The sequence below is a fragment of the Diadema antillarum genome, unplaced genomic scaffold (genome assembly GCF_040938485.1).
Source record: "Diadema antillarum isolate AM-2024a unplaced genomic scaffold, OU_Dant_1.0 scf00000027, whole genome shotgun sequence".
In the NCBI taxonomy this organism is placed as follows: Eukaryota; Metazoa; Echinodermata; class Echinoidea; order Diadematoida; family Diadematidae; genus Diadema; species Diadema antillarum.
Window position 1 is genome coordinate 1,834,694 of NW_027270916.1, and position 14,779 is coordinate 1,849,472.

A 14,779-nucleotide genomic window follows, 5' to 3' on the forward strand; every position below is an offset into this window, starting at 1 on the left:
TACCGTGAAATATTGCTTCGCAGCATCAGAAAATAAATAGGAATTGCCTTAAAAATGCGATAAAACATTTTTTCATACATCATTCCACTAACCTATGCCATTTTAATGACTAAAATGTGTTTCATTCTGCAAAAATCTGGCACAAATAAAGTTGGGTCGAGTTGTCCAATCGCAAACCTGACCCTGGACAACTCGACCCGGTCGAGCTGTCCAGGGGTAGGGACGACTTGTCCAGGGACGACTTATCCCGCGGTCGAGTTGTCCAACCCCCTAGTAACTTGTACTTGGGTATTAGATTTAGTTCTGCCATATAAATCTGCCTGCACTGCACTGCTGCCTGCCATAGTGCCTTTAGTAATAACGCCATCTACGTCTCCAGTTCGATACGTTTTCAAAATGGCAGCCTCCATGCGCCATGCCTTGTCTCTGCAGATACTCGCAGAATGTAGCACCACCAAAGCTCGAACATGCAAAATGCAACTTCCTCATCAGTTGGTAGACACTCCAGTTTTCATGCCAGTTGGTACTCAGGGTACTATGAAAGGAGTAACATGTCATCAGCTTGAGGAATTGAACTGTCAACTCATTTTGGGAAATACGTATCACCTTGGAATGAGACCTGTAAGTCAATTTGTGGCTTTTGCTATGTAGTCCCACGCACTAACATCTATGTTCGCAGCGAGTCTGCAACTCTGCTTTCTGCTCAGGTCGCATGAAAAGTAGGATGTTACTGTATTGTGTAAGGACATTAACTTCACATATTATGTGCACAACATTATGTGTATTCAATTTTATGGCAGATAAGAAAATAAGTGGCAGTACAGTATTGATTATTGAGTAAATTTTATGCATACGGCCGTGCGTGAGCGAGAGCCCATTCACACACTGAAAGGGAACAACTTTGCAAAACAGGGAATGACACTAGAACCAGACAGGGAATTGCCTTTCGAATACTTTAATTCGGTCTTTGGTACCGAAACGTCAACGTAAGTCCTCCGTGGACAGTCGCCATCTTTCGTTCTTTTTCCGCCCTCTCTCGGCGTATCTGTTACAACCGTTTACACATTACAATGTTCCCTTACACTCCCCCTCCTCAAATTACCCTATGGGAATTTTAACATTCATGTAACACCATGAGCAAAGAGGAGAACGTCTTCTAAACAAAGTCTATACACTAAGAACAGAATAGAACAACCTCATAGACATGCAACACTACAAAGTAAGCCAAAAAACACTTATGCCGAAATCACTGTGACGAGAGAATGATACACAAAATTACATAGCGGCATACTATGTGTGTCTGAAATTAACAGTACCTTGCAACTATAATGTACCCTGGTACTTCTGCACTACCACAAAACATTGACTTCGGTACAGTTTATGCACCTGTATCGTTTGGTAGCTTCTTCTTTTTTTTTTACATTGAAATGGAGTGACACAAAACAAACCTAACGTGTCATTATACAGGCCTGTCACACGCAAATTACTTACATGGTTATTAACTAGAAATGCATCAACATAAACTGCATACAAAATAAAATCCTGGAGCAGGCATCATGCCAAAGCTAAGAGAAGATGTTGTACATGTATCCGATGACATGTTGCACCTTGGTGACAGAAAATACAAAAGTATGAGCATCTGGAATAATGTATATGTACATGAACAAAGAAGCAATATTATAAGTAAAAAAAAAAAAATGTCAGAGGTTGTACCAACATGTACACTATGATGCTTGTGTATGCACGCAATCATACCGTTAACGATGAGTATGAGTCCAAACATATGTACATGTATGTACCAATGAAAAGAGTATAAAAACCAGTTTGACAAGACTTGGAATATTAAAGTGGGTACTTCAACACAAAACAATAAGCCATAACTCAAATAATCCTGGAGCCCAGAGATCTTTGCTTGTTAAAATATAAGCACATATACACCTTCTTTCCATTCATGCAACACCTAATGCATATTTCAAAAACACCAGAAAACTTAACATATATGACTCTTAACTGATTACTGACAGCACCCAGCTCTGCTGTACATATGAAACGTCTGTTTACAACCCACACATTCCATACAGGTATGGCAGCATGAGACTACAAGGAAAAATCCAATAGAGCCATTGAGGAAAAAAAACTAACAATAAAACATTGTTCATTGATAGACCCGACAGATGAACAAAAAGTACTCGTGTCCGGATCCGTAATGTACATTACAACCCTGGAACAATGACTAATCCAACAGTGTCTTTTTCCACTCTGCAAGTTTCATAACAGTTTCATATATCACATAATACTTTCTAAAAATCACTCAGTTTGGTTGTTTTGATCCGTTACTGTTGTTCTTTTTGTTCATTGTTTGTTTGTTTTTTGACGAAGTCATCAATCGCTCGAACACAGCTTCAGCTGATCAACATGCACAATACGCGTCACTTCTGGATTCTCTGCTAGCGTAAGCGAAAAATTCACAGGGGTGAGTTGTTGCTTGACCAGGAAAGGGCCAGACCATCGAGGGGCTAGCTTGGCAGAGAAGTGCTTCCTCGCATCAGATATGGGATGTGTCCTTACCATCACAGTGTCACCAACCTTCAGCTGAACTTCACGCCAATGAGCATCGTAGTGTCGTTTGTATTCAGAGATAGCGCGACGATGGTTGTCCCGTAAAGCCTCCGGAGTTGGTAGAGACGAGTCTCCAGTCTCACCCCTATGGAGCTTGTTGGTGAGAGGTGCTGGTAACTTTCGCCCAAACATCAAGACCGCCGGTTCAGTTCCCAGGGTGTCATGTCGGCAAGTGTTCAGAGCGTATGCAAACTCAGCAAGATGTATGTCCCACTGTCGCTGATCTGCTGATACATAGGCTTGCAGCATTCCCTTGATGTTTCGGTTGACGTGCTCGACCCAGTTGGTTTGTGGATGGTAAGGTGTTGTGAAGACCTGTTGCACACCCCACTCAGCACCAGCAGCAGCCAAAGCTTTAGATCTAAACTGGGGTCCATTGTCCGAAAGGAGAGTTGTTGGAGGGCCATACCTGCAGAACAATTGTCGGACCAGAGCGCATGATACAGTTTGACCCGTTGCATTCTTCAGTGGTAGTATCTCCGTAAACCTTGAGAAGTGGTCTACTGCCACTAAGATGAACTCGTGACCCGCATGGCTCTTTGGTAGTGGTCCCATGAGGTCAACTGCTACCATCTCCCAGGGCCTTGTGGATGTAGTTGTCAACATTTTTCCAGGCTTTCTCTGATAGGATGGCTTTGTCTGTTGACACACCTGGCAGCTCCGCACAAAACTGCGCACCCTCTTTGACATGCCTTTCCAGCAAAGTTTCATGCCATTGAGACGAGCTAGGGTTTTCCTCCTCCCTAGGTGGCCAGCAGTTGGCTTGGAATGACATTCCACCAGCACTGCTCGTTGTAGTTCTTTGGGAACAATGAGGAAGTCATCCGATCGGTAGAGTAAACCAGCCTTGAGCTTGTAGCGAGTGTACTCTTTCTGCCGGTGGTCCAAGTCCGCAGCTTCCTGGTCTCTTCCTTCTAAGAAGGCAATGATCTTAGAAAGGTCTGGGTCCGAGCGCTGGCTCTTTCGTAGGCCATCCTGATTCAGGCAAAGTGGTAGACCTTCCGTGCCATTGCTTCTGTCATCAAGCACAGGTGCATGATGTTTCCTGTTGCAGGAAGGGCAGGAGTACATGTCAAGTTCCATTGCTTGCTGGCGGCTGATCTTTACACACACCTGATGGTACCAAAGGTCACATTCATCGCATTGTATCCAATCGAGCAGGTCATCCTCAGGGTGCAGGCAGTTAGAAGATGCACATGCTCCAGGAGAGTGTTCACTTCCTTGTTGAGGGGCTACCTTCTCCACAATACCAAGTAGCGGTGTCGTCTCAGGGATCCTTGACAAGGCATCAGGGACATGATGTTGCGCACCAGGACGGTACACAACTTGAAAGCGAAAGTCTTGTAGCCTAAGAATCCAACGGGCAAGTCTCCCTGTTTGTTTGTTTTTTCTGAACAACCAACAGAGAGCTTGGTGGTCTGTGATTACCTTGCAGGGCCTACCTTCGAGATATGGCCGCCACTTTTCCAGTGCCCAAACGACTGCTAGACACTCCCTCTCTGTGGTGCTGTAATTCCTCTCTGCAGGAGAGAGAGTGCGGCTAGCAAAGGCTATGGTCTTGATGCCAGCATCCTGCTTTTGAACCAAGACAGCCCCAAGGCCAACACTACTTGCATCCTGCCGACTACGCCACTGAAAGGGGACAACTTTGCACAACAGGGAATGACACTAGAACCAGACAGGGAATTGCCTTTCGAATACTTTAATTCGGTCTTTGGTACCGAAACGTCAACGTAAGTCCTCCATGGACAGTCGCCATCTTTCGTTCTTTTTCTGCCCTCTCTCGGCGTATCTGTTACAACCGTTTACACATTACAATGTTCCCTTACAACACGGCTGGTATGATTTTTTTCATTTACAACATATTCGATCAGACTCACATTGACATAGCCTTGTGAGAATGTGTTATTATTTTATCTCTATACAGGGCCCTGAAACATTAGAGAAAGCAGGAGGACTTCACAACTTCATGAACTGGAAACGAGGCCTGCTGACTGTAAGTATAAATAAATGTTCTTTAACCACTGCACCTAGTGAGACAAGATGGACTTCCATGTCAGGGCTCATTGGTTATGGGGGAGATTGCTTTGGTGAAATATCAGCAGTATCCATCTTAACTGGGTTCTGGAAATTAAAATTTTCATCAGAATAGAAGCCTTTTGCTTCATGTTGATTTATATTTTTTCATATGTACATTAGTCATTAGTATATTTTCATGTACAATGATGAATTTATTTTCATAAATGTCACTAGAGTAAGACTCCCAGTTATCACTTATCACAAGCCAGCAAATTTTATTGTCATAACACACGCATGATCACATCATTTCACACACCACACTTGTTCACAGCAGGAAAGTGCCTGAGTCACCTCTAAAAATCAACCTAGAATTCCGAATTTTGGCGTCAAAAATGCAGAATTGGCGCAACTTTTCAAAAGCGTGCGTGAATTAAATAAGTCCTGTGTTAAGAATCAGGGTCGCCGAAAAAGCGGTAAAAATTGAGAAATATGCTGGTCTTTTGCGACACTTTTTCGCTTATCGCAAGGTCAGAGTGTGATGGTGTCCTCAAAAACACAAAAGAAACACAATCTGCGTACGTGCCAATGCAGGTACTTGACAAAATGTACAGGGGTTGAATGCAAGGGCTGACTCACCAGAATTCAGACACCAACAGGCGCCACAACGTCCCCGATGCAGCCTTGTGCTAGCAAGGTATGGCGCAGCGCATTTTTCAGCGGCCTTGTTTGTACATGCATTGACATTGAATGCGCATAGCGCTCGTCTGAATTCTGGAGAGGCCAGACGGATTCTGGGGAATTATCAAGGTGATAATATTGGGGGATTTTGTGAACTTTTATCATGTATCTAACAAAATCAACATCGAGGAAAAGTAGTTTGATATATTTGACATACATTGTGGTAGATATAATTTGGTATGTATGACTTGAATTGAACAAACATTGCAGAAAAGCTTACGTGTCCAAAAACCGGTTGTTTTACTCCATATGGTATAGCATGTGTGTGTTCTTGTGAGTGAATGCATTCAGGAAGACAAGTTTGATACAAATGCATAATTGTCTGTATTCTCTTTCTTATGCATGATATTGTCAATATCTAAAGAGCTGTGTGATTTATGCATGTGTCATTCAATCAGTGGCATCCTAATTACATTTGAAACAATAGAAACAAAGGCAAAGAGTGAAGAACTAGTGAGTTGTGCTCAGTAGTGAAATACTGTACATTATTTTTTTCTATCATTGACAGGACAGTGGTGGGTTTCAAATGGTGTCACTTCTGGAGCTCGCTGAGATCACGGAGGAAGGTGTCCGTTTCCAGTCTCCCTACACCAAGGAAGAGCTGCTCCTGACCCCGGAACGTTCCATCGAAATCCAGACCAGTATCGGCGCCGACATCATCATGCAGCTAGACGATGTCGTGCACAGTTTAACTACGGGTCCTCGGGTTGAAGAGGCCATGCATAGGTGAAGAAACAATGGGATTGATAGAACGTAGAAACCTCGGAGATAAGGAAGAATCATCTAAAGAGAAAAGCTGCTGTAGAGAAAACACTGCAGTAGTCAAATAATCTTATGGAGTAATGAACATCTACCTGAATCCCAGTCAACCCTTGTGTCATACAAGGAGGGAATAAAAGGCAGTGACTGCTACTGTGCTCTGTTCTGTCTTTTACCGATATACACACATTTTCAAGATTAATTTGGAACAAAGAGTATGCAAGTTAAAGGGACATTCCAGACGATTTTCATAATTTCACATCATGTAGTACATAAATCGACAACTCCGTGTATAGATTTGTGGAATTTATTGTGGTGCGTGAGCAGGGAAACAATACTTTGAAAAAACATAAACAAATTACACTAAACAAGGATGATGACATAGGAAATTCACATATTTCAGAAATGTAGCAGTGTAATTCCATTACAATACCGCCTGCTTGCGAGTTAACCTGGGTATAATCTATGCATGCCTTCTTCTTTTGTTCCGCTTCCATGAGCCCCAACTCATGCATTCTTATGGTGACTCTGCCATGTCATCATCCTTGTTCATTACAATTTGATCTGAATGTTGAAAATATTCTTATTCTTCATCCTACTTATCATGAATTCTGAAACGCTGTCCTCAGTATAACTAATTTATAGTTGTTCAAATGTAAAAATCTGAAAATCATCCAGATGTCTCCTTTAAGTATATCAATAATAATGAAAAGATTAAGGAAGTAAATGATTAGACAAGGGCTGGTACAAAGAAAGGATCTATCTCGCATGTTGTTTCAGACTCACTTGATTTCATATTATAAAGTCTTGTAATCATTAAGTTGTGGGTTGAATTTCAGAAGTGCAATGTGTTACATCTTTAATTTTGAATTTTCATTGAATTGGCTTGACACATTCATGACCTTGAAAGGGTCGTTACTGTGTATGCTTAGAGATATCTGGTTACTTGAATTATCTGAAGTATCCACCTCCTTTGTATCCGTACATAACACAAATATATGAAATTGAAAGTGTCAGCTAGGTAAGTGTTTCATTTGTTCTTCTCTGTACTTTTTGGCAGGTCCATACGGTGGTTAGATCGTTGCATCAAGGCACATCAGAAACCTGAAAAGCAGAATCTGTTTGCCATAGTGCAGGGAGGGCTTGATGAGCAACTCAGGATACAGTGTGCCAAAGGTTAGGAATGAGGGTAACACTATCTTTGTATTGCTGTAATGATGATAATAATATTACGATTACTAATAATGATAATAATGATACTAATGCTGCTGCTTCTGATGATGATGATGATGATGATGATGATGATAATAACACTACTAATCATCATAATTATTCCAACAACAAAAACAACAGCAATGACTAGACTGCAACAACAAGGACAATGGTTGCAATGATGTCAACACAAAGATGAATTATTGTTTTGGCAATTACGAAACACTGTCCTATTATCACCATTATAATAGCAAGAACTTAAGAAAGAGTAAACAAAGGTAGAAACTGCACTCTCCACATAATTGGTGGACTTAAGGTATCACAAGAGTACATCACAGATAGTAGTTTGAGAAATTTCTCTCCTAGGTCATTTGATTCATCATTGACAGTTTCAGTTTAAAAATGGTCAAGAACTATGTATTGCTCATGAACTGCAGTAGCAACAGGAAATAAGCTGTGTGTCACAGATGTAGTCCTTTTAGCGTTTTGGTTCTGTATGTGCCCTGGTAATAATAGGATGCCAGAAACATACTTCTCTCTTACATTTCTTCCTTTAATCAAAATATCCTCCACTTCATAGTAAACTTTGATAGATATAATGGAGTGTGACTGGGTAAATTAATTGTAAGACTTTCCTTTACAAGTTGGCAGTTATTAGAGCTTTATGTCTACTTTGAATTATGACATTTCATCTTTAGTGTAATTACTGAAATGATGTCATTTCAACAGATTTTGTGTGTGATGGGTCAATTCACTGACGAGATCAATTTTATGTAAGAACTGACCGTAAATTCTTTTACTTCTGCTCCTTCCAGAAATGGTAAAGAGAGATACACCAGGGTATGCAATAGGTGGTTTGAGTGGTGGAGAAGAGAAGGACAAGTTCTGGAGGATGGTCACACTTTCAACCGACTACTTGCCAAAGAATAAACCCAGATATTGTATGGGTGTTGGGTGAGTCAAAACTTTTCAAAGCAAAACACAATTAATGACCTACATCAGGGCTGCACACTAACCCAATTTTTCTACCAGTCCGTCCTGTCCCTGTTGGACCAGTAGGTACCCAATTTGTTCAATTTTTGTACTTGTCTATTCCTGAAAAAGTTTCTGGTCCGACAGTGATTTTTACCGGTTTGGACCGTTAGACCAGAGCCAGTGTGCAGTGGTCCCTACATAGCCTACTCACATTTCATTCTCAAATTTCATCTTTCCCAAGCAGTGAATTTACAGAAATCAGGGTAGGATCCAAAAGCGCGTTGTTTGCAGCAACTATTGCTTTGAGACCCGAATTTGAGATGGAAGCCTGCTTGTTTATGAAAAATAGATAATCTCATTCACTTGTTGACAAAGACACTGATATTTTTGTCAGTAGCTTTGTGAGTACATTACCTTTAGCAGGTGCATTGTAATTTCCTCTATTTCTGGTGTACTGCATGTCATGCAGTATGAGTAGGTTTATCAGCAGGACAAGCAATGAAATAAAACAGATGTATGATAATCTATTTCCCTCAAAATACATCTCTTTACCTCAGCTATATTGTACATTAAAAAAATGCTGTCGGTAGGTACTTGTCATAGTGATTTTTTTTTTTATTAATTCATGTATCTACACATCATGTAAACCAGTCATGATCTATGTAGGTATTCACGATTTATGTTCTATGTATAGAAGACCATGGAAAATCATGAATTATCCAAAGCATGCAGTATACGAAACCTAATGATGCATATTGTTTGCATATTTACATAAGATATGATTTCAAGTCTACAATTTTTACACACATCTGCACATAAATATGATCAAGTCTGCTGTAGCCTACCTTGCACAATGCACATATCTTCTTGTTTTCATTTAGATATGCAGTTGATCTTGTGGTTTGCTGTGCCTTGGGTGTGGACATGTTTGATTGCGTCTTTCCAACGAGGACAGCAGTGAGTTAAAACAATTTCACATTTTTGGCCAAATGCCACAAAGTAATGACCATTGCTGAATATTGTTTGTCAGATTGCCAGTGTAGTTTTATTTTCATTTCTTTAAAATCATGTTACCATGGCCAAAGAAGAGTAGAAAATGAATATTTTCATGGTTACCTATGAAAGTAAACGAAAAAGAAAACGAAACCAAAAACCCAACAAAACCGAAAACAAAAATCATAGCAAAGCAGAGATGTAATTGTTATCGTCTTGAAAAAGTAAGCGTGATGAACAAAAATGCAGGACAGAAATGCAACAAATGAATGCCTCTTAATTTCATTTTAGACCAGAAGCCTGATGTACTGAACAAGGTAAGCCAGATATAGCATAGCATATACATAATAAAAATAAAGAAGAGTGTTCCAACTCTCTGCCACCTTTTGATTAACAGCTGCTCTGACATATGTAGAGATTGTTTACGCAAAGTTTGGAATGAGCAAGACAACAACACATATCATTGTTTAGACCACCATTGGAATGTATTCTTATATGCAATGTTTAGATGATCTCAAAAGGTTCTGAATCTCACGACATCATATCTTTTATCATAAAAAATGAGGATTTTTCTTCTTTTTTTAATCATACTGAAAGACCTGTCAAAATGCTAGATGAACCCTGGATTGTAATCAGACAAAATTAATGAAATGTTTTACTACAAGGATACTCGCAGATTTACATTCATCTTTCCATTGATGATTTTCCTCACATTTTTGTTGAATGATCTCATATTGTGGTGGGGGGGGGGGGGGGATTTTCAGTGTTGACAATGAATTATTCATTGCTAAATTTTGATATTTGATCTTTCCCCTGATGCAGAGGTTTGGATCAGCATTGGTAGTTGGGGGACAGCTGCAGCTGAAACACTCCCAGTATGCTAAGGACTTCAGACCCATCGACGAGGACTGCACTTGCTTTACCTGTCGTAAACACACGAGGGCGTACTTGCACTCGATATGGAACTACGGAACTGTGGCGTGCCAGCTGCTCAGTATTCACAATATAGCATTCCAGGTTAGTCTTGTTCTTGTCTTTGTGATGTCACTAGAGTACATTTGATGAGTTGATGCACTGTCCTCTTCAATTTGTGGTAGGGAAATATGATCATCATGTCTTGCATTGTGGTGGCAGAAAGTCAGTGGGCACATTATGTTTTTAAGCACAGCATCAATCCAGTGTACTATGTTGCCTCATGTTTTGAATTAAGGAAAGAACAGTGCACCTTATTTTGCAGGTAATGAGAAAGTTTAGACTTGTTTTGAAAATTGCTTTTGGCATACAATAAAAGTTTTGCAGTGCTATGTCCTGTAACGATGAGTAAAGATGGATTATGCATCTAAGTGTCCCCCTGTGCTACTATGACTCTAATTGAGCACTCTGTTGTGTGGCACTGTATTAATGACCCATCTATGTACCAGAGGCAAAGCCATCTTTACTCTACTGTAGTATTCTTCCATGACATCTGACAATGTACGCTTGAATGTGAAGAAAAAGAAGCACTGCTCTTAAAGGGGCTTCTCTTGCTGTTTATGTTATTATTCCTGTCAGATGACAAGAGCCTACAACACAAAGGGGTGTATATGTAACTCCAATGTGTTTCTCATTATCTCTTTATCATATACAGTACCTTGTACAATCATATTTATCTTGTTCAGATGCGGCTGATGCGGAATATACGAGAAAGCATCCTGGAAGACCGTTTCCCAGCATTCATCAAGGACTACATGAAGAAAGCCTACCCAAACGAGGAATACCCCGAATGGATTGTGAACTCTCTCCGGTCTGTCAATGTGGAACTCGAAAAGAGCTAGTCATTTTTTCTTGACTTGACTTGATCCTGATTGTAGTTCACATAATGATGTCACAGGTTCTGGGGTAGGCAGAACGTCTCCCTGTCTCCATACAACTTGTCTTGTTAGTCAGTGCGGGTCAGGTAGCATGTTTTCATGTCGACCTTGATACATTCAGACCGTGTATTCCTTGGTCTCCCACGCACTCTGGAGCTCCGAATCAGCATACTCGTGACTGTGTTTATGGTCGCAGTTCCTTGTTCTTCATTCTATCATGGAAAGGGCGAAGAATCGCAGCCAAAGCTGAACAGCCAAAGCTGACATTACAACCAAAGACCTCATCTCCAACTGAGACTATAGGGGCATGTGGCACACCCCACAGGATTACGTGTGAAGTCCCTATTGTCACCTTGGAATAGCTAGTACTATATGTCTGAGACACAATAGTGCTTGGGATCTAGTGAGATTTCCAGAAGTAGCCCCATGAGCTTCCTTGACCTTATTGCTTTAGAAATTTGTTCTTGGACATGTGCAAAACTGCTCCTTAATCACAAAAGAGTGACAGCTGCTTGAGGGAACTATGATGTATTTGTGATGAAAACATTCAAACAGATTAGAGGCTTGGTTAGTTTAAAGGTACTGCCAGAAACCACTTATGCCATCAAATTTCAAGAACACTTGGGGCATTATGTACACAAGCAGATGTGAGTTGTAAACCCAGATAGACAATCAATTTTCTTCCACAAGTACTTGTGTCGAATTACGGAGAGGGTGGTCGGAGCGGATATGAGTTGGACCATGAGGGCACATGGATGCATCTAACATTAAATTTATTCATTCCATGAGCTCACTCACATGTGGAATGATGCCTCTGCATTCCATAAAAAATTGTTGGCCAGGGGGTCAAAGGGCAAGGGTCAAAGGTCAAGTGAAAGTGCTCAAATTCCCAAATACTTGCTCTCTTAAAGGGATGGTATAGTATTGGTGGAGATGTGGATTGGGCTTTTAACTTTTTGTGAGATACCAAGAAACCGCTTATGAAATAATACAGAGCATACCATTCTATGGGGAATTTAAAGTTAATTAGATGAAAATCGGTCTTGGAATGGCCGAGACATCAAAAAACAAAGTAAAACAAAGCTATCCTAATAAAAAGTGATTCCCACCTTTTATTTGGATAGCTCTGTTTTGGGTATCTCGGCCATTGCAAAACCAATTTTCATCAAATAAATGTTGAATCCGTCTTGAAATTACATGCTCTTTCATATTTCATGAGAGGTTTTTCATTATCTCAAAGTCAAGTGAGCTGAAATATTTTTGCCTCTCCTAATGCCTCCAGTGTTTCTTCGATTCGAGGTAGGGGGAATGAGTCACGAATCGTCCTTGCGTTAAGTTGCCTATAATCAGTACAAATCCTGAGGGAACTGTCTTTTTTCCGTACTGGCACTACAGGGCTAGCGAAGGGGCTGCTTGAACGCTGGATAATGCCTTTGTTGAGCATCTCCTGTAGTAGCATCTTCATTTCAGGCACATGATTGGGTGGCACTCTGCGGTAAGTGAGTGTGATGGGGGATGGGTCTGTCACTCTGATCTCGTGTGGGATAATGCTGCAAAGTCCCAAGTCCATTTCAGATGAGGCAAACACTCCTTGATATTCATGCAGAAGGGTGGCAATCATATCCATGCCATCTACAGTGTGACTAAGCACAACTCCAGGCGGGAGTTTCAATGTTTGGCCATCAGCGCAAGTGTGGATGGTATCCGCCTCAGATGGGGTATTCTGGAGCAATTGATCGGAGGTTGCTTCTCTTTTTGCACCAGCTTCAATTTCAACATCTGTCACCATCACCTGAATGATGCCATCTTGCTCTTTCATGATGACTTCCTCTTCGTGGCTGATTGCACTTGCTTCTGCGATGACAGTGCCTTGAGCGATGTGCATCTCCTCTTATGAGCAATTGGCCACGGTCACCTGTAGCTCTTGTCCTATGACTCGCTTACAGCTGTCAAACACATCCAGACCATCACTACCAGCATCATTAGGTTGTACTTTCCATGATGTGTCCACAGTCACATCAGTCCCTTCCAGAATTGTAGCTTTTTCGATGTTACACTGCAGCCGTCGAACCGTCAGTGGTGGCATCACCTCGTCCCCCTTTGTGATGAGCATGGAAGTGGCAGTTTGCGTCACTTTCTTTCTAGGCATCTGGAGAGTTTCTTGTGTAAGACTCCATCCATCATTGGTGGGGATGTCTCCCTCTTGAAGGATCACACGGAGAGCATTGTACCCTAATATCACTGGATACTCATATCTGCGATTCGTACATGCTCCGTCTTCCACGATGAGGAATCCCACTTCAGCTGCTTTCCCAGCTACATTAATTGGAGCGCGTATGTACCCAAGGATTGGTACAACATTTCCTGTAACACCGACAACTTTAATTCTATTGCCATTACCATCCAGCGGCCCTATTTTCTCCTTCAGCTTCTCCTCGTAGTATGTGACTGGGATGAGGCTGGCTTCAGCCCCAGTGTCCAGGATACATCCTGTCATGACTCCTGCTATATCGACATTAGCAGTAGGACTCTGAGCAACTAGCAGGGATGAAATGTTGCTATCTGTCTTTCTCTGTTGCAGTGTGCGAACACCTGCCTGGGCACTAGCTCCTGTGGATGGTTCAGGCTGCTGGTTCAGAGGTGCAGCTTGCTGGTTTGGTGGTGCTGTCTGCTGGTTTTGCAATGCAGCTTGCTGGCTTTGCGGTGCAGCTTCTGGGCAGTCTCGACGCTGATGTCCTGGCTTGCGACATCCATAGCATACTGTGGGAGAATGACAGTCCTTCTTAAGATGTCCTTTTTTCCCGCAGTTGTAACAGATAGTCTCCTTCTTTGGACGAGATGATGGAGATGTCGGCCGTGTTGCATAGCCTGTATAGTTGTCACCACCGCTTTCAGTGTCTCCCTCAGTCAGTGAGCTCTTCTTGTATCTTCTTAACTGAAGACGAATCCTCGGTAAGAGCTCCAACTCGAGCTGTATCCACTTCAACTTCACAAACTTTGGGTCTGGGAATCGTTGGGTCATCATCTTGAAATAGCTCAAGGACTGTTTTCCTCATCGTAATGAAGTTAGAACTTGGGTCAGACACTGTTATTCTGCGAAGTACACGCTGAACTTGTTTGTCACAAACTCCACGGACAAATCTCTCCTTTAAGGTTTGGTCTCGTAACTTGACGAGTGCACTCTTCTCTTCACTGGATGCTGCAGATTCCATACGGTCATACAGACGAAGAAATGAGCTGCTGTAGTCGGCCAGCGATTCTCCATCCAGTTGTTTTCGAGTGTGGAGCTCGCTGCTGAGCGACTGTACTGTCTCCTGGTGTGCAAATCTATCTTTCAGTGCCTTTTCAAGGGACTCATATTTCTCTCTCACACTTGCTTCTTGGCACATCACTTCATCCTTTGCAGAGCCAGAAAGGTGTGAAAGTAAGGCTTGAACCTTCTCTTGACCATGTAGCTTGTAATATCTACAGTATTCATCAAATTCGATCAACCATTCCAGAACTGTTGGATCTCCTGGCTTTGATGCCAGCCCACGAAATTTGCTTAGCTTCATTGGTGGCATCGCTCTCGATGCTGACAAACTGTGGAATGCTCCGGTGAGAGATGCTACCAT

General features: G+C 41.7%; 1 protein-coding gene across 1 annotated transcript; it reads left to right on the plus strand.

Moving 5' to 3' along the window:
• The first annotated feature begins 396 nt into the window (after positions 1-396).
• Positions 397-11,441, plus strand: LOC139734856 (queuine tRNA-ribosyltransferase catalytic subunit 1-like). The gene is made up of 8 exons (XM_071645641.1): positions 397-621; positions 4,547-4,615; positions 5,885-6,102; positions 7,196-7,311; positions 8,163-8,301; positions 9,204-9,279; positions 10,138-10,332; positions 10,974-11,441. Exons 1-8 carry the CDS (start codon positions 397-399, stop codon positions 11,127-11,129), a joined length of 1,194 nt encoding a protein of 397 aa, XP_071501742.1. The 3' UTR covers positions 11,130-11,441.
• Positions 11,442-14,779: the final 3,338 nt, after the last annotated feature.

Coding starts and splice junctions, on each gene's coding strand:
- LOC139734856 (XM_071645641.1), top strand. CDS start 397: ATGGCAGCCTCCATGCGCCATGCCTTGTCTCTGCAGATACTCGCAGAA. Junction 7,312..8,162: donor CAGGATACAGTGTGCCAAAG/GTTAGGAATGAG, acceptor TGCTCCTTCCAG/AAATGGTAAAGAGAGATACA. Junction 8,302..9,203: donor AGATATTGTATGGGTGTTGG/GTGAGTCAAAAC, acceptor GTTTTCATTTAG/ATATGCAGTTGATCTTGTGG.